Here is a 20,971-nt window from a genome sequence, read left to right as displayed (position 1 = left end):
AAAACTCCAATTTATCACAAAAACGTTTTTATGTTTACATGAGGTGGGATTTTAGCTGATTCCAAAAAGCCATATTTCGCAAAACTGCCCACACTTGTCGGTAGGAAGTGACTCCCCCGGGCATGATGGAATAATTCCTCCATAATTCCTCTGTGAAATGGTGGACTATCACCGCTCCCACGTATTAGGGGCTGCTTATCTTTTCATTTTTGCTACCATAATATGCCTACATCGTCTTTGATTTGAAATAATGACAGCTAGTGCGGTGGCTGCAAGAGAATAATATAGCGGCTAATGTTTTGAACATCCATCCCCATGCTTCTTAGACTGTTATCCCGAGAGGAGAAGTCACATAGCATCACTCAGTGGAAATGCAGTCATCTCGCAATTGTTTTTTATCGACATTTCACAAATATTGCTTTAGTTTTGCGAACATCTGTAATGGAAACCTGCCTAATGTCACCAAAAGAAAATTAAGTGACCTGCTCCTGTTTTGATTGGCTGCTGATGAAAACCCAACAGCCTCCATGTTAACCTCTTGTTTGGATAAACTTAGTATAAATGAACACTATCTCCATCAGTGCAACACCAGATTTAGGTCATGACTGCCATTCTTTTGTTCCAAATCAGTTTCTCTGACTACTAATTACTTTCAGCTCAGTGCATTGTGATTATCATTTATTTAGTGTTTTCCACAATGTCCAGCTGGGTGATACTGCAAGCCCAGTACATTAACATTTGCCTCCTTGACAATGCAAGATCTACAGTGTTGATGACTAAAATCCTTCATGAAAGAGTAAAAAATGACCAAGATCTAAAACCTGACAGTCACATGGCTTGGAACATTAAGAAAGTAGTGGGTTGGAAATGTTTTAAAGTCTTGGTCATGACGCTTGTGGAAAATCCTGGTTATTGCAGTAAAAGCAATGAAAGGCAACACTTCCTGCAGACATTTTCAATTACACTGGGCATTGGTTTAGCTTTGATCGTGTCCCTGTCCCGGGAAATGCTTCGGAGCAAATGCCTCACTCACACATACGTAAGCTTTATTGCACTCTTCATTACATCTGAATTATTTATGTTTACACTATTCATCCTATCTGCAAAATAATCATTCACTGCATAACAGAAATACTTGAAGTTGCTGCTCTACACATGAAGTTTTAACTATAATTTTATTACTTTTATTCAGTATTCAGTATTTAACTAATCTTTATACTTTTTCTTTTCTTTTGTTTGTGAACTTTCATGTTTACACGTACAGTTTGGGAGAAATAGTATTTAAATCCCATCTATGTCCTGTTCATATGGCAGAATTGATAGTAAAGTTGACTTTGCTCGATCTGATGACGTTCTGTAGTTTTTTTAGGCCACTTGTTAGCACTTGTCCTTTCATAGACATCTCTTGAAATTGTGTTAGCAACGTATCATATTTGAGGCATCTAAACAAAAACCTTTTCAAATAAACCCATCGACTTTGAGATGAGGAAACTGAAGGTACTAAAATGGTTTTAGGGCTCTACGCCTCTGGCCATGGCTATCGTAAAAAAAATACAAGAAGTGTTGAACTTCATTGCATTAACTCCTGTGGAAATGTCCATTAATTTAGGATGCAAACTTTTAGAATTAAGGAAATACATGTTGCAATTAATGTCCTTCGGGAAATCCTGTGTATTTATCTCAGGGGGTCTTCTGGTAATCAGGATTTTTTTTCCCCAAATATCAACCCTGCAGTGTGATCAGCTGCTCTTATTCCCCTCCTCCTTTCCTTGTTTTCTTCCTTTTCCGTGCTCATTTCCTTCACTTGTTCTTCCCTCCCTCTCAGTATAGTATGACCCAGATAGATGAGGGACATAAGAAAAAAGAGAAAGATTTGAAATGTAATGTACACACACATGCACGCACACACACACACACACACACACACACACACCTCTCATATCCATATTTAGCTCTGCTCTATCTGCTACCTTCCCATCACCAGGTCATTCTGTCTCAAGGGACATGGGGAAGTCTCCTGGTGGGGCCAAGTTAACATGCTGGGTTTTGAATGTCATGTCACATCCATGCGTCGCTATGTGAAGGAGTGAGAACACATGCCACCATCTGTGCAGTATGTGTACGATAAAAGCGATGGATGTGTGTGCAGCAGACTTTTTATTTAATGCAGCGTGTTTATGGATTATGAAGATGCAAGGCAATAAGAAAGAAGAAGCAAGGTATTTCCAAAGTTTTCAGAAAATTTGTGAGTGATACACCTAGTAATACACCTTACCATACACTAGAACAGTGGTTCCCAACTGTTAGGTTGTGGTCAAAAAGTGGGTTACGGATCCTCTCAGGATGGACCACAAACAACTCGTGAACATGTCAAGTTCAGTAGTACAGACCTACTGACTTTATTAAAAGGCCTTATTTATCCTGTCTACCTGTTTTTTCCAAGTACTTCACTGCCCTGTTTCTAGTATTACTCAGCCTATTAAAATGCTGTGCCTTTGCAGTGTTTTTCTGTTACTGGTCTTAAAGTTACTTAGCGGTCTGATCGGTTTCCCATACTGTTTTTTTTTTGTGGCGACCTGCCACAATCTTAAAAAATCTGCCACAACGTATTGATTTTATATATTTTTGGAGATGCACCATTTATTAGGAGTGCTACTGGAATATGTATACTGTTTGGTTATATATTGCACCACACTCTGAATGCAGGGTGGACTCTGGGTCTAAAAGTTTTAATTCGCCTCTGCAGCAGCTGCTCCTCACATCCATCAATACTATCTGCTCTTATCAGCTATGATTGGATTGACTGATTAATTATCCATCCTGCAAATCAAACTCTACAAACTGCAGCTGCGGAAAAGAAGAACTCGAGTTCTGCTTGTGCTGACTTCATAGACCTGCAAACATCTTTTAATCTGACACAAAATGATATAATAGGGTAAGTAAAAGTAAAAGTAGTAAAAAGTATAAGTTGCAGCCACACATAAAACCTAATTCTGTGGGAAACACCGTATCGTAACCATGACATGAGAAAATGACTGACTTAGACAGCTCGGACTGAGTTTTATCTTAAACCCAACTATCGAGATCACACACCCACTGATGTAAACTCATGAATTAATTGTGAGATTGGAAATTTGCTTGCTTGAAATCTGTTGTAAATTCTATCGTGTAAGGCTGGTAGAAACCTTTGAAAAGCTAGATGGTTGACGATACAGTTAGAGTATTGCCATTTGCATAAAAGGAAGTAAATGCAATGTGCCTTACATGAAATTACGTAACACCCATCCAAAGACAAACCATCAACTGAATCTCGACTGTTAGTCAGACTAAAGAAGCTATTTCAACTTGTCATTCATGATAACAGACTTTTTATAGACTAAATAAACCAGGAAAAATAATAAACTAACCACCAAAAAAAGTATTTTGCAGCCCTACAGCAATGGAGGAGATTTATTCAAGGCCAGAGGTACAGATTAGTCACAGCCGTCTGCAACTGTATTTACCTCAAAGTTTCTAACCAACACAAAAGCACTGAGTAACACTGAGTCCTTGGTATCAATATTAACCTCAAGGTTGAAGTTAGGTGAAGGCATGAAGCATACTATTTTATGAAAATGCTTTGAATTTGCTCTTACTCATTGATGCTTTGCATCCATTTGGCTAAAAAGCAAAGCATGTGGAGAGGAAAGTGGGCTTAAGAGTTGAATACTCCATGCTGTGGCCCTCCATTAAATGTTTAGGTGCCACCAAATTGAGTGCCAGAGCTTGTAACTGGAGAGAGAAAAACTACTGGCACCAGTCCCACCATGTAAAAAGCTAATCTGGCACCCTGTGAGGTGACCTTTCAAGATACAAGTCAGACTCAATTTCCAGCTTCATTTACATATTGTTCACTTTGGCAGGAAACAGTGCTCAATTGTAACCAAGATGGGTTGTCATCAATTCGCCCCCACGCTCCATCAAAGGCCACATTAACTATGTAAATACAATACATTCACAACTCACACCAGCAGCAATGGACATGGCGACTGATCCGCACAGAAAGAAAAGCACAATCGGTAACATCCTAACAAATACAAATTGTCACAACTGTTAGGAGGTTAATAGTGAGAAAAGGCATTTATGACGAAAGCTAAAAGGATAAAGCTGATTTTGTAGTTTTACTATTGGCAAAATATACCATGAAATGACCAACATGTGTCATTTCCTTAAGAAATAAATCTTTAAAAACTGCTCACAAATATAATTTTATTTTAAGATTCGCCTACAACAGCTGTAATCATAACATTGTATATGTATTGCAGTTCTTAATCAATCTGGAGTAGATGTTGCATTTTTTGTTGTGGATTAAATTTTTTTTTGATGTTATAGCAACTATATACATCTGTGTTCATTGTAATGACGAACAATGTCATCCAGTGTAACATGGTGGCTCACTCAGGAATGTGTGTGATTAGTCAACTCGTCGATTAAAAGTTTTGACTGTCGTTACACAGCACCAGAAATACTAGTCCGTCAACCTCATTTTGATTATATGTAATTGCATGTTCATAAAGATTTATCTGTCTGAGACATATTATTTTAAAAAATATATTTTTTGGTAACTTTTTTGGGGGGTTTCGGTCCCGTTTGTAGGATAATGAGTCATGTTCATAAAGCAAAATGCAAAGTGCCACACATTTCAAGGACATTTAAAATGCGATTTGGTCATTAAAAAAAATATAAAATCTGCCTATGTAGAGATGAATGGGGTTTTGTTACAATTTAAGCACTGAATAATTTAAATGCTCTTCCTTCTCAAACAACCTTCATAGCCATTCGAGTAAAGATTACACTCAAATGAGTACAGGGTGCATTTGAATGTGCCATAGTTGGTGGTTTTGAGCTTGTCCGTACAAAGGAATGTAAATTTCAAAATTTACAAGGTGCACGTGAATGCATCATTGAGTCCCTGTTGCTGAGAGTCCCAAACTCGTCGCAGACACAGACAGACAGCAACAGAGGACAGAAGCAGCTTGACCGTGAATGACACAAAAATACCGTCTCTAAGCACAGTTTCCCATTTTTATTGCATTACAATTTGGTAAAAAAACAGTGTGGCTGACAGCCTCCTGAGATTTACTCGCACAACAGAAAATCTACCTGCATTTGGTGTGCGGAGGATGTTAATTTTGGATCCTGAAAGATCCAAACTATTCCTTTAAACTCAACACAAACACATTCTATTACAGTAATCTTTTAATCTGTTTGTTTTCCATTATTTGTGTATATGTTTATGTGTCTATTGGTCTCAGTTATGTAGTACTCTGCTCAGAATGTGTGTGTAGTGTTTCACAGCAGTTTGTGTTTGGCATCTCACCACAGGAGTTCTCGTCGCTGCCGTCGGTGCAGTCCTCATCTCCGTCACACTGCCAGACAGACGGGATGCAGCGACCATTTCCACACTGAAACTGGTTGGCTTCACATTCTGTCTTTGTACCTACAGAGGAAGACACACACACACACACACATAGGGAGCATGAAGAAAACTGAAGTGTTTAGAGTTAATTTGCTTTTTATTTAGTCCCAGTAAGACTCCCTGCAGTGCTTTAATTTCAAAACAAATTGTTTTAAAGAGAACTAGCTGGCATTGAGAGCAGATCTCAGCCGCTGCTGAGCCACTGTGGAGATACGCCAGCTCCATGTGTTGAATTTAAACTTGCTTTACATTTTCACAGCTGCACCTCTGTAGCAACATCCGGTAATTGCAGTGAAATAATCCATCCAGCTCTACTTGTGCAAGTCACTACTCATACTGGCCATTGATTTGAAACGGCGTCATTAATACAGCTCAATAAACATAGTAGACAAGAGAGAAAAACCCTCTTTGTATATTATTGTGTTCACATAGAAAAAACACACCGCTGACATTGGAACTCACTTCCTTGTGTTTGCATTTGCAACTGAAGATGAAATGACATCAATATTTTAGTGGAGGACTAAACCTCAGTGTCCGGAAAATGTCTTCTGGCTAGCATCTGTTCTACTGTCCTCTGAAGGACGTCAGACATACAAGGACTGACAAAGGGAAAAAAAATCAGAACCAAGAAGGAATTTTTCCACATTATCCAAAACTGCCAAAAAACACATCTGACTTTTAATTTGATGAAATGATTGGGCTGAAGGTTTTCTGAATTTGTAAAGTAAAATAAGTATTTTACAGTTGAAAAGATGGTCTTTTCATAAAACAAGGCTGTCTATGCAGTAGAAAGACTAAAATACTTTTGAAATTGCTGCTAAATGACCAGAGAAAACAGAAAAAAGACCGTGGTGTTTGCTTTTGTTTAATAGGTAGAAAAGCAACAACTACCAGAATGCACTGCGCCACATCGGAACAATAAACGCTAAACAATAAAAGGTGATGTGATGCAAATTCATCCGTTTGACACAATGGCGTCCAGTTGGTAACAAACAATCTGATATTACAGTTAATCAGTAAGATAAAATATTTTCTAAAAACATTTGAGCAGAGAAATTGGCAACTCAGTGGCAGAATCTTGGTTTATTTCTGATCAGCATGGCTTGGTTTTACTGTTTGATATGTTTTTTCGGCCTTTTTTACACTATGCAGCAAATGCTGGCGCCGACTTCCTGTTCACAAACTCTTAATATTACAACTAAACAAGGCACTAAAATATGTTTCTGAAAAACATGACATAATCTTGGTATATATTTGATCAGTCATATTAACCAAACTCAGATGACATATTTTGCATCAGCCATATGAGTTTCAGTTCATTGATACATACTACCCACATTGTTATGATACAAAACTGGGTGACAATCAGCAAACTGTCCCTTTAAAGAAAAGTACTAACAAGGAAAAACTAAACTGGCAGATTGAGTCACTATTGTAGATCAAACATATTTAGGTCATGAGTGGGAAGAGAGTGGCTCTGCTTAGGAAAGGCACTCATCTACACACTGATATTTTCAAACAGGAACACCAAAATTTGCTCCAGTTTCTAAAATGCAAAGATTTCAAGCTTCTCTCCAGTTGGCCTTAACTGAATCTCCTTTGTTTTTTGTTTTAGACAAGACATGTGAAGATGTCCTATTGGGCTCTAAAGTCTTTTAATGGGCAGTTTCCCCCATTTTCTGCTGTTACAGACCAAACACTTGGTTCATTAATCAGCTAAGTGTTTGGCAGATTGAGCCGTCATCAATCAATAGCTATCTAATATTGACTCTTTATAGTGTTTCTTACAATAGGCCGGAGACGCCACATTGATTTTCCAGGCGGCTGAGGAGTATGCAGTGAACTATGGTGTCAAAAGCCATGCTGAGATCCAGTAATAAAAGCACAAAGGTGGAAACTGAATCTGAGGTAAGCAGCAGATCATTTACTACTTTAGAAGCAGTTTCAGTGGAGTGACAGGCCTTGAAAGCAGATTAAAAAAGGTTCAAAAAGATAACTTACATGTGGGCTGAAAATAGCTGAGACACATATCGTTCTAGTCCTTTTGAATAAAATGAAAGATTAGGGACTTCTCAGTAAGCACCAAAGGTTTAATTACAGCAGTCTTAAAGCTAGTGGTGACAGTGCCAAGTGATAAGTTGTGTGACAGTTTTAAGTGATAAAACGACTGTATTCAGCATTGAAGGTCACACAGATGTACAGAGATCGTTATGAAGTTTAGCAGATAGGGGTTCAGGGAGGCAGGTGAGCGGTTAAATTCAATACCAGTTTAAGAAACATTTTTTAAAAAAGTCTCAAAATGTGTGATAACAGAGACCATCTAATATTCAGCACATGAATACTGTGCTGCCAAAATCTTTTAATGTATTTCTTTATCTATCTGCAGAAATATCTAAAAAAAAATAATGAGCCATAAAGGGTGATTGGCTACCAGATTATGTGGTTATCAATATGTTTGGCTACAGTGTCAAAAAAATAAAAAAGAAAAAGAAATATGCAGCAAGCAGCAGACGGAGCATGCTTGTGATTCATGAACACTCTCTTGCAATAGAGCGGTGAAGGAATGACATATTTTTGTAGGTCAACCAGGAAGTTGGCATTGCACTGGTTCCTTTTATGAGTCTTACATATTTTGTTCAGCATGATAATCTTCACAGATGAACACCACTTTTGTGTGTTTTGAAGCGGAAATCATCAGAAGCAAAAAGCTATTGTTAGGCTAAACACAAACTAAACTGCAGTCACAACTACAAACACTGTAAAAACCCGTTATAGAAAATCATAGAAAATTATTATAAACAGATAAATCTAGAAGTTCGAGTGTGACTCTGTAAAGCTGTAAAGTGGGTTTGAGTTTCTGTGTCCGCTGTGATGACGTCTAACATTCCAGACGAACTGTGGTCCCATTTAGCCCCTTGTTACCAACCACCTTTTTTGAAGACGAGTAAAACCTTAAAAAATTCAAAATTGTGTTTAAGTGGAGGTTTTTTATGTTGCAGAACAAAACGTCTCAATATCTTTAGCCTGTGTCAACCACAGACCCTATTTAAGGCATTTTACCAAAAACTCATTCAAAAAACCCATAGACTTAAAGAAGAGGGAACCAGAAGTGCTAAAAGACTAATGGACTTCCGCGTTTTAGGATTCATTACTTCACCATTCAATGAGAGGAAGAAAACTTCCACTTTTGATTTAAGCCAATTACATTTCAGTATCCTGCAAGCCTCCTTATGTGTGTCTCCAGGGATACCTTCAGAGTTTGGAGATACAATTTAGTTTTGTAGGACTTCATCAGGTGCTTTTTGAGAGGAGGAGGAGAACTTGAGAAGAGCATGACAGGAGAAAGAGACATTAGTCTGAAAGACTGCACAGTGACAATTCGATTGGCTGGCTGACTAGACATAACTAAGCTGGTAGACAAATCTAATTTTAAACCAAGCAGGCTCTCTAATGTCATGCAATTTACCTAATACTAAGTTCCTAGTGTTTAAACTTATTGTAAAGACATGTTTACATTCAGGGCTTCCACACATTTTCCCACACAACAATCACATAATTCAGTGGAAAGAAAATAGTTCCGAAGTGAAACTGCTCACAACAAGGTCTATGGGTTATCTTGAATAAGCAGGTCATGATTTCTGGAGACAAGTGACATTGCTGTTGAGTTTTTCAAATGTTTATTTATATATTTTTGGCGCTTTGAGCACCACAAGCCAAGTGTCATCTAGTTCCATTACATCAGAGAGAAATCAGATGTCTCTATGGCCAAAATCTCCAGAATGCAGCAACTCACACCAAAACAATCTAGACTGATAAATAGCACAATCTGATTTTGGCACAAACTGTCGCTATAAATCATATTGCAACAGTTTGGTGAATACTAAAATGGTCAGACTTAAGTAGAAAGAAAACTGTTGCAAGATTTAGTTCACCTTCAACAAGAGAATCTCTGTAGTAAGAAAAAGTTGGGTTTTTTATTTTGCAGTGCTGTGTTCAGTCAGCCCTGCTGGAGGTAGTGATGACTCCAGGTCTTAAAATAACACTGTCTGACCTTGACACCCACTTTAGTCTGGACTGTGTCTGTCCAGGTGGGTAAATGGAGCACACAGCGATAATAGAAACCCAGGAGAGGTCGCAGATGTAGCTGAGTTACTGTGCCGCTGTGAGGTCGACTACTTTTCTTCAAAAGGTCAAAAGTTTTCAACTTTTACAAATAAGGATGAAAAAACATTTTGGCGGAAAGGATTGTAGGTATTTACACCAGAATTATATTCTTGACAGGATGGAAAAACCTATAAAAACTGTTTTTAGTCACTGAAACGCCATCATGAAGCCAACTGTTTAAAGTGGGTCAGAAGCTCCTTAAGGGAGAGAAACATTCCCGTTTGATTTGATTTGAACCTGAGGTGCTTCAGGCCTTTAACTGAAGCAGGAACACACGACTGTGGTCCTGCATATGTGAAATTGTGCCCAAGTTATATAGTGTATGATTCTACACAAACCTCCAGTCATAGAGAATAAATGATCTTAAATGACCAGTTATCAGAATTGTAAGTCATTTATCAGGCATGAACAAACATTCTCTGGTTTCAGCTTTGAAAATGTGGATATTTGCCGCCTTTGATTTAATACCATTGCAACTTTGGACTGTTGATTGGCACGCCAGACCCTGTCTACTAACATCACAGCACCGGAGGAGGTAAATGCACAGCCAACAGTGCCAACAGCCTCCAGACGTCCATTCAACCACGACTACACAAGCTGTACTTGCCCCGTAGTCACATCGCAGAATAGAGTACGCTGACCTTTCATCCACATTACCATTTCAATCGCCACAATCACAGCATAATGGATCATAGCAGACCTACATGCATTTTAATCAGATCAAAATAAACACATCAACCCAAAAAATGACCACTGGCATACAGACAAATACCGCAGAGAGCAGTGTGTCCCACAGGTCGGAAATATATTTGTGAAGGTAGCCGACTGAAAGAAGGCAGTGCTGTGTTGAAGTCTGTTTCCCATCAAATAGTGTTTCCAGTTTGTCAAGATAAACCTTCCTGTAGTGCCCTCTTTCTCGGTTAGGGTTGCAGTGATATACCAGTTTTAAGGTTTACTGTGATGTAAAAGTTGACGTTATCATAGTGTACATTTGCTTATCTACAATATTGGGAAAAAATGGTCAGAGAATCTCAACTTTATTTTAGTTATTCTTAAAAGGGAGACTTTTAAACACACACTTAACTTCAAAAATATAGTTTTAATTTAGCTATAAAATGTATGCTCAACCAAAACTAACACTTCTGTTTTCATTCCTTTAAGGGTCATCCTGATTGCTAACAATAATAATTCAGTAATACTGTGAAAACACAATATTTTCTGAGACAGTTATATCATGACAATCCTATACTGTTGCAACCCTACGAAGAAAAATGCCTTGAAAATGACACATCACTGGGAGGCACAAAAACAAAACATATGTGACTTCAACACAATATTTTAATCCGCTGCATATTTCTATTAATTTCATACTTATTCCATCATTATGCTCTCTTCTAATTAAATGTAGAGCTAATCTTTATCCTCTCTGTACACTTGTTTGTGTCTTGTTTTCTGTTTGTCACAGCTAACAAATATGTGAAATGCCAAAGTCTGCAGAAGTTACATTACTGCTTGGTACGGGTGGGAATCACCAGAGACCCCAGGATATGATATTATCATGATACTTATAATACAACATTCATTCTTATTTTTTTGCAATATGCTGAGTGCTGTGATAACACATTTCAATATATTGTGAATTATTACCATTTTTTAACTGCAAATTATGTCCCCAAATGAAAATTGTCAACATCTTTTTTATCTTTATAAAATTACGTTTGTTCATGTTACTCAAATCATTTTTATCGCAGCTGAGGGTATCTAGTGGACTGGAAAAAGCAATTGATTTCATTATTCTATTAGGTTACAAAGGGTTTCATTTGTATTTGTAATTTTAAAATACAAAAATCAATACTTGGCATCCGTGTATGGATACAGTATTGCCAGGGAAAACTGTTGCAGTACTATGCTATGTATTGATTTTGGCTGGTTATGCAGATAAAGTGCAGACAAATACGAAGACCTGTTCAGCAACACCTAATAATGTTAATGGAACATCGGCACTTTAAAAGCACTTAACCACCTCCTCTAACCAATTTCCTCTGGGATACCCCGTATTGAAAAATTCATCTAGCAATCTAAAACAGCAGCAAAATGCAAAATGGTTCTCTGTAGCATAAAGTAAATGTTAGAGGTAGAAAATGGGATGCAACACGCAAACATAACCAAGAACCCAGAATGATATAGTCCTGTTTTGTTTTTCTAAGGGTGTACTCTCTGGTGTTACTTTTCTAGTGTCTCCATAGAAACCCACTGACTTGCTGTCTGGAAAGCTGCACACCCTGCACTTTGATCCAATCAGCACAACAGACTTCAATAGTAACCTGAAGTACATAAACCTGTAACAAGAGTATTCTCCTCTCCCCTGCAGTGTCAGGTTCCATTTTTGGCTGACATTTAAAGTCTGAACTCCTCTTTGCCCCTTTTTTGTTGTCGTTGTGCTCATGATAAGTAAAGGCCACAAAACATTTCTTCAAGTACCCCCATGCATTGGAAAAACCCTCCTTCTCAGTATGAAAGATCACACCATTTACCACGTTACCTTCTGACCAGTCAGACAGCGTGCATCAGCAGCCACCAGTGCTGCAGCTAAGGATGGCTATCTGTCAACTAGGACTGCAATAAATTCTGGTCTTCATTATTCCAACTAATTCAAATAATTAAAATACACAGAGTGGCCGATAATAACTTCATGCTCATTTTTCTCCTCAACAAAAGTTGAAAAGCCTAAAAGGAAATGCTGTTCTCTGAAATGAAAACAAGCTGAAAATCCTTTCGCTGAATAAGTTAGAGCTCAGGCATTTTCACATAACTAAACCCAATAATTTCAACACTCTTGTGAACTTAAAACTGAAAGATAAAGATGACTGATTGCTACATTTTTTGAGTCCTTGTGTACACACAAACGGAACAGATGCACTAACTATTTAAAGGTCCAGTGTGAAGGATTCAGTGGGATATATTGGCAAAAGGGAATATAATACAGTAAGAATGTTTTCTTTAGTGAATAATAACTAGGGATGAGCCACTAAAGCATTAGCTGTATCTGAATATATTAGCGTGAAACAGGTTAAAAGTACACTTAGAAATATTATTATTACATTGGTACCAAGTTTCAGTGCCCAATCGTAGTTGCACCACCATGTTTCTGTGGGGTTGTTTTTTTTTCAGTGAAACTGATTTATACTGTCTTTTTACTGGTTTAAATCTACTAGTCAGTTTGTTTTGGAGAGGAAGAGATCTCTGCAGTAAAAATCTGCTGAATGTCTGGATCTTAAATTATCAGATAAAAAAAAGGTGGGCTCAAATTAGCAGATTAGATGCTAGGCTAACGGCTCCAACATGCCACACAGTGTCAGAAAAACACTGATTCATATCGTGAAACTGCTTTATTTCAGGTTAAAAGCTCAACACTGATTTTAATTGGGAGAAGTTTCAGCTGGTTGAAATCTGCTAGATGCCACTAAATCTTGTACACTGCTCCTTTAAAATGGGCAACACACTTCAGTAGAGCCTTTGTGATACACAATGGGAGGGTTTAGAAATAACTGCAACAGTGTAAGAGCCTGGTTTAAGAAAAAAACTAAACAAGGCAGCCATTAACAAAGACCATAATGTTGGGGCAAAGAAGACCACACAGGGAATTAGAAGGCCAAACAGGTCTAAATACAGAGTCAAAGAGGGCGTGGAGGTTCTCATTTCTTCCTCATTTTTCTGTAAGTACAATGAAATTACTCAGAGACTGGTTTTGTTTCCCTAAAATCCTCAAGTCATACCTTGTCTACCAGGGTATGACATCATTTTTAGATAACATTATTAAAGCATCTTGTCCACTGTGACGGCTCCAGAGTCCTGTGCACTGTGTGTGTCCTTGGCAGGGTGCAGCTGAGGCGCCATTGCACTAACTTGGAACACCTGACCAGTGAGTTATTTAAGGCGGCCTGCCCAGACGCCAGTATGTTGGCCAATTAAACCCTCACCAAGCTCTGATTGCATTTTGTTCTTTTATTTTACACTGACAATGTACACGTCAAAATATCCTCTGTGCTCAAAAATTCAAAAAAATTGAGTTATGTTTTAGAAAGGTAATCTTTTTTATGGCAGAATTTGTTTGTCAGGCAAGAGATAAAAGGCAGAGTAATATGTTTGGTGACTGAGCAGTAAGATAACATGTATTTTGGATTGATCACTGCAACAACGCTGTAATGGTGTCCTGTAAACCACGAGGGGACACAGAATAAAGATATTAATTAATCTAACCATGCTCACTTGATAAGATTACCCTGTTTACAAATTAAGCCAAAAAAACAAGATTCCTCCCATTCTAAGATCTTCTTCTGAACGTCAAGACGTTTCGTAAATGAGCTGAGAGAAGAAGAAAAAAAAGGAACTCCCGACCATGACCAAGGCATTTCCAAGGAAAAGAGGAAACAGACAAACGAGTCACGCAGGGTACAAAGTCAGATTATTGTTATATCTGCCAATGGCTGGTGAACTGAAAAAAACTTCCTGGCTAAAAAAATTTTCAGCCCATTTTCAGCCTAGTACATTTACTCAAGTAAAGTGCTTTAGTAATATTCTCAGAGGGAAAAGCTTCACTCAACTATACTTATCTGACTTCAGTCACTTTTCAAATTCCATTTTTATTATCCCTTCTTCAGTGAAATGCATCTCCAGATTTGTTGATTTTGAATGTTTGAATAAAACTAAAACAGAAGGATGTTAAGCTGTTTCTTTGTAAGTTCATTCTGCAGTACTAAATAATACTAAATATTAAAACTACTAAACTTCTCATGGATCAGCTCGAAGGATCACCGGCACAAAAGTTAGTACGCTCATGCGTTGTATTTCACCTCACAGCGTGCAAAGTCCATGCAAAAAAAATGTAGCCAACTTATGTGTTCTAGTAACGAGAGTTTGGAGAGAAGTAGGCTTATTTCAACAACCAGCCAAAAGCCGACTGACCTCATTATTTTAAATTTGCCAATATATGTTGGTTTTTTTTTTCACTCGCAATTTACAAGTGGTGGGTGCAAATTTTTCACCCTGAAGACAAGCGAAAAAAACGTATTTTTTTCTGTTCTTTTTGTTGAAAAAGATGGGACTCATTAAATTAAGTGCTTTGAGAGGCTCGCTGCCATGGATGCATGCAATGGGTTGAGCTCAGAGGCCCTCTGGGAATTCACTGAAATATAAAAAAATATTGCCAAACAAAAATGTTACATTACTTGAATTAATGAACAGTTTTGAATGCTTCAGATCAGAGTATCCCACTGTTAATGTAATTTGGACCTTGTCCAGCAGCGTCTGATGATTGTACGGTGTTCTAGACTTTCCAGACAAACTGGGCCAATTTAAAAATTTGGTATGTCTCGTAACTTTGAGGAATCATAGTTTGCCATGGGTGCCAGAAACATTGGGAACCAGCTCAATGATCTGCAAAAGAAATCTACATTTCACTTTAATTGCACAATTACTCCTATAAAACCTAGAGAATCAAAAATTTTTTATTACAATACATTAACTGAGAAAATTTAAGATGTAATAAGAGACATTGTCAGTCAAATCCAGACAGATTTTGCCTGTTTCTTTCAGGTGTGTCTAATCTGACAGCCCCATGCGTGGGTGGCCATCCTTTATCTGGAGTCCCTTTAAACATCTAATCTACTGATGAGGACATGAAAGTGACTGATTATTTAAACCTTTAAAACATGGAATGATATCAGGTTTACTGTGCTGCATTCACACGCATTTCTCATGCATTTAAACCTTTAAAACCTCAGCAAATTTGTTTGTTTTTTTGTTTAAAAACATTGCTAAAAAAGACAACAAGCAATAAAATAAGTATGAAGTTTTTTTAAAAATGACATAAAAAGAAAAATCTCTAGAAAACTATATTTATAATTCCTGTTAATAATAATAATAATAATGATGATAATAATAATAATAATAATAATAAACAACTGTATATAATCATTTATTTTGTTTTGTGTTCGACATTTTGTTCTTTTTTTGAGAAATTATTGGAAATTGTTAGATAATAGTAAAAAAAAAAATCAAAAAGTGTTGAGAAAACTACATTTATATTACAATTAGTATTAACCATTTTATGTATATATTCATTTTTTGTGCTAAATTTCAGCCAGTATGCTCAGGTTTTAAAGGGTTAAGTCTCAGATAAACCCATTTTAGCTGTATACATATTTGCATGATGGTCACCCCATGCCTCCTGCATACTTGTGGCTGTGCCAGTCCTCAAAAATAAACTGACAAAAACATTACTTATCCGCAAGATGCAACTGAGCCACAAACAAACAAATCTACAATTGTGCTGCTGCTTCTTTTTGCCATTACCTAAAAAAAAATAATACGGCAACCTCCCAAGCATCATTTTTAGTTATATAAATATTGTGCAAAACTGATGTTCCACACTTCACACATTTAATCACTATTTCTACCACATTAGTACATGGTCACCACATAATAAGCTGGTAGTCTACAAACTACACACAATTTTAACAATGAACCTATCACTTCACATCTGTGCAACTTTTGGCAGAATTTACTTCAAATTTACTTTTAAACCACTCACTCCAGTTGTGCTGCAAAAAGCACAAAATACATCAGAAAAGCCAGAAGCAGAAGTACATACACCAGTCATCATCGTGAGATGTTACATGAGGGACACGGCTCACATCAACAGTAAAGTCCTGACTCATCACATCAGCCTGACCTACTGCTTACTGCTGACGTACATTTAATGCTGACGGAGTAAGAGTGAACATGATCATATAGAGAGAGCCCCAGGTGCCCAGTGAGTGTGTAGTCCTGTGTTGATCAAAGATTTAAACAAATATCAGCTTCTCAGTGGTTTATTTTGCAGAGTCAATCCATCAACATTTAGCTGTGTTTGTCTTTTCAAATCAAAAAGAAAATTTAAGAACTGCCAACATGATTCCAGAGTTTTGAGACTAATTGCAAAGCTGGACAACTTAGCTACTCTAAACAAACACTTTACTTTACCCAAGAAAGGAGGGAGAGGTTAGAGTCGTTATTTCTTTTATCAAAAAGTCAAAACCAAAAAATTCCAAGGCACACTCTTTTACAGAATTTAAGAAGCTTTTAATAAAAAACAAGCTTAATTTTTTTTACATGCTCTCATGAAAACTGCATGTTGAAACATGCAGATATTATGCCCATTTATCGAGGGAAAAATGTCCAAAATAATTATATATTTAAAATTATTATACAGAATTATGACTATTTTCAGCACTTTTTCCAGATAATTTCTTTTTCTTTGTTTTTTTTTCTCCAAATTTTTAGGTTTTTACATTTTTTTGTGTGTTAATTTTAAGGAGATTACTTGTTAAGTTGCTCCTTGCCTTTTCCCCATGTTTTTTTTTTAAAAAAAGTTTAACAACACGCCAATTTGCTCAGGTTTCATAGGGTTAATAAATGGCTCTAAAGGAATAAGAAAACCCACCAGTATTTTTGATTTTGGGGTTGATTGACACTTTAAGCTCCTCATAAAGATGATTATGCAATATAACCCATCATGTTTATCATCCATTCTGAATGTTTTTTTTGTGCCAAACTTACATAATTGTTGGATGGTAATGCAGATTGAGTGCAGATTCAAGACCGTTCAGCATAAACTAATGATGTTAATGCAACATGTGCACTTTGAGAGCACTCGCCACCTCCACTAACCAATGTCCTGGGGGACACCCTGTACTGAAAAATTCATCTAGCAATCTAAAACAGGAGCATACTTTGCAAAATGGTTCTCAGTAGTGTAAAGTAAATGTGAGATGTAGTAAACGAGGTGCAACATGCAAAACCAATGCAACCAAAAACCAAATTTGCAGGGCATAATCTATTCCTGTGTTTTGTTTCTCTAGGGGTGTACTCTCTGGCGTTACTACTTAGCGTCTCCACAGAAACCCATTGACTTGCTGTCTGGAAAACTGCACACCCTGCACTTTGATCCAATCAGCACAACAACAGACTTCAATCGTAACCTGAAGTATATAAACCTGTACAAGAGTATTCTCCTCTTGCCTGCAGCGTGAGACTCAATTTTTAGCTGACATTTAAAGTCTGAACTCCGTAAACTGTACACTACTACCACATAATAAGGTCTGAGGAAGCTTTCACCACTTTGTCTTGCAAAGGCTAGAAAGAAAGGCTGGTTGTCGTTTTGCATAAATTGTCACAGATGAGTTCATGATGACTAAGAACACATAATTATGGATTTTGGAGCACTAAAGTTAGCAATATTTCTCCCGTGGCTGCAGAGTACCATCTGGAAAGTTGCAGCCTTTAAAAAACATGAATAAAAATGATTTGGTGAACCCAAAACCACAACGCAAAGAAAAGAGTTTTGTCAACTTTATAGGTGGATCATTAATTAAATTTTCTTTATAGTCTGTGACAGCAAAACTGATTTCTGGGAAGAAGTCAGAATTAAATGGATAGAATGGATCAAAATATTCCAACTTTTTTTCTTGCAATATTTTGTTTTTCCATAAACAAAATTTTTCCTCATGACTCAGAATATTAAACAATCCTTAACCCTTTGAAACCCAGACCGACATCACTTTCCTTGTGCTGCATTCAGACACCTTTCATGAGTTTCAAATTGGTTTGATTTCTTATAAAAAACAAAGTGAAAAAAGGCAATAAGCAACTTGGCAAGCAATGTCCTGCTATTTGCAAGAATTAAGCAATGTGCCAAAGTTTCAAAGGGTTAAGATCACAGAATAGTTTTTTTCCCTGACAGTCACACTAGAATACCATCTTTAATGTTTAAGTCACAGTTGTGAATGCAAATGTGATAATCAAAAGCTCTATAATAACTTAAAGAGCCAATTACTTTGATATAGCCATTAACTGAGGGTGTGAGTCTGAAATGCAGATTATTTCATATGATAATTATTCACTTGTTAGTACTCCCTGTGGCTTTGAAACCATAGATTCAACAGGCGGGGAGCTGCAATGAGCCGTCTACCTCCCAAAATAGTAGATCATTGTGCGCTTTACAAACGCTGTCACACTGGAGGTCATGGTAATGCAATTTTCCCCAGTAACAGCAATGGTTGCAGTATACTCCTCCTCCTCCCTCTGTCCACCACTCCGCCCACTTCAAGAACCAAGCGCACCCCCCCACTCATCCCCCTCCCTCATGTAGCCGAGGATCTGGGTCTAGCATGGCATCACAGTAACCGTGGAAGAAAAATGCATCCATTTTAATCAGGCCAGAGATGCTGCTGCTGCTCTTGCCACTATCTAATTTGCCTTACGTCTTGTTCAAATAGGCTCACACAATCTCAATCTGTGTGTGTGTGTTTGGAGCTGAGAATGAGAAGGAGCTGGTGGTAGTGGTGGGTGTATGCTAAGAGGAGTGTGTGCACATTACAAGCACTTGTTTTGATTCAATGTTCCCTCCAAAGGCCATTTTCCACGGTAGGTAGGAATTGAAGCGACTGAAATCTTTGCAAGACACAAGCAGCCAAACAACACGGCTCTCAGCCTCTCTCAGCTGTTTCATAATTTAGTCTGCAGGCAAACTGCTGCTGAAATGATTAGCAACTGCATTAATGAAATTATGCCAAAGTTACGAACATATTTTATGTACCTGGGGGCCAGAAATGAACCTCCACAATGTCAGCAACAGGCTCTGACCCAAGACTATCATATCATCTGCAAGAACTCGCACACTGAGTTACTAAACTGCCCATAAAATTAGTCACAGTGATAACAAACGCAGTGAATTGAAGGCAATTTTTTCAGCAACACATTGGGAGGGAAAAAACATTTGGCAAGTGCAAATTGAATAAAAATCGCTGTTTTAGCTAACCAAGAAAGGTCTCTTGAAGTTACAGTCAATATGTCATGTCATGTCTTTATCTAAGCCATAAACTGTCCTGGATCAGGGCTAGCCGGCAATATGACTATTATACTATATATAAACTATATATAATACCCACATTTAAAATACTGGGAATAAATTTTAAGGATGTGAATTAGTGCTTCAGCTATCAGTCTGTTTGGAGAGGAAAAGACCTCTGAAAATAATTTTGAAAACTATTTCAGAGTAACATGAATATATATTTTAAATGATTTTACAGAATTATTACAATGTTTAAGCACTATTTTCTTGTCTGTTTTGTTTGTTACTGTCCTTTACTTTCATAATGATTGTGGTTTGTTTTGAGTTTCTTTTTTTTTGAAGGAGGAGGAGTGGTTGGCTACTTTTCAGGTATTTTTTTCTATGTTTTTCAAATAAATCAAGCACTTTGGCCAAGTTAAATGGTAGTTAAATGGTAAAGGAAGTCAGCAAATGTTCACATTGGAGACAATACAAACAACTTTTTTTGATGAATGGATCCATTATAAAAGTTTTAAATTTCCTAACCATTGAGCAATAATTTACAGTTGTTTGTAATTAAGGAATAATAGAAATTATTGCTGATTGCAGCAAACTACTCTACACCTACCGCCAGTTCAGTTGTTAATAACTCTAATAACCCTACAACCCACTCTTGTCCCTCATTGGGATCACCTGCAGATAAAGTCCAAATGTCAAGAAAAAGTCGAACCAGAAAACGCAAACGGTTTGATTTATCAAAAGTTCCACTTCAGTCTTGAACATTTTGACTATATATTCTCAACATTTCGATTTTATTCTCGAATAGCCTATTTCAACTTTATACTCTACATTTTGACTTAATTTATAACAGTTCCACAACATGCTCAACACTGACTACAATCTAACATCAACACTTTATTCTCAAAATGGCATTTCAGCTCTTTGCTCATAATTGTGACTTTATTCTCAGAATTAATACATTTAAAAAAATCTTTCTTCTCTCATTATTTATGCCTGGCCCAAATACTCTTCCCTAAAATTAACAAATCTTCACCTTTAGCGACAAAACAGGACTTAATAAAGGCACTCAAATGACCTTAACCCCATTAGTGCAAAGAACTTTACTATTTTGATTCATTAATAATGAAAAGTGGTTGGTGATTAAGTTCCAATCAATAATTTTCTGCTGTTTGTAATTAAGGGATAATGGAAATGATCACTGGTTGCAGGACGTATGCATACTACTCTACAAGTACCACCAGTTGGTAATAATAACTTAACCTCACGAGCCACTATGATCGTAATTAGCCCCACGTTGGGATCACCTGTGGTGGGTAATGGGCCGCGGACACTCCTCACCCTCCATGCCCTCAGCTGCTGCTTCCCTACCGGGGACTGCGGTGCAGCTTCCCCTCCCTCTGTTGGTTTATCGCTCCATATCAACCCACTGTAACCCCCTTTTTCTTCTCTCTGCCTGC

The 20,971-nt window shown here is 37.3% G+C and overlaps 1 protein-coding gene across 2 annotated transcripts in view; it reads right to left on the bottom strand.

Moving 5' to 3' along the window:
• The window catches only part of vldlr (very low density lipoprotein receptor), a 68,642-nt gene that overhangs the window by 46,603 nt on the left and 1,068 nt on the right, over window positions 1-20,971 (bottom strand). For both annotated transcript variants that reach the window (XM_088070789.1, XM_042508911.2), the window contains exon 2: window positions 5,360-5,479. In XM_088070789.1, the coding sequence (XP_087926915.1) occupies window positions 5,360-5,479 (120 nt within the window). The remainder of the gene's footprint in view (window positions 1-5,359; window positions 5,480-20,971) is intronic.

The sequence above is a fragment of the Plectropomus leopardus genome, chromosome 20 (genome assembly GCF_026936395.1).
Source record: "Plectropomus leopardus strain MGB_pleo_1.0 chromosome 20, ASM2693639v1, whole genome shotgun sequence".
Taxonomy (NCBI): Eukaryota; Metazoa; Chordata; class Actinopteri; order Perciformes; family Serranidae; genus Plectropomus; species Plectropomus leopardus.
Note: the sequence above shows the minus strand (reverse complement) of the source record. Positions and strands in the feature narration are given on the sequence as shown.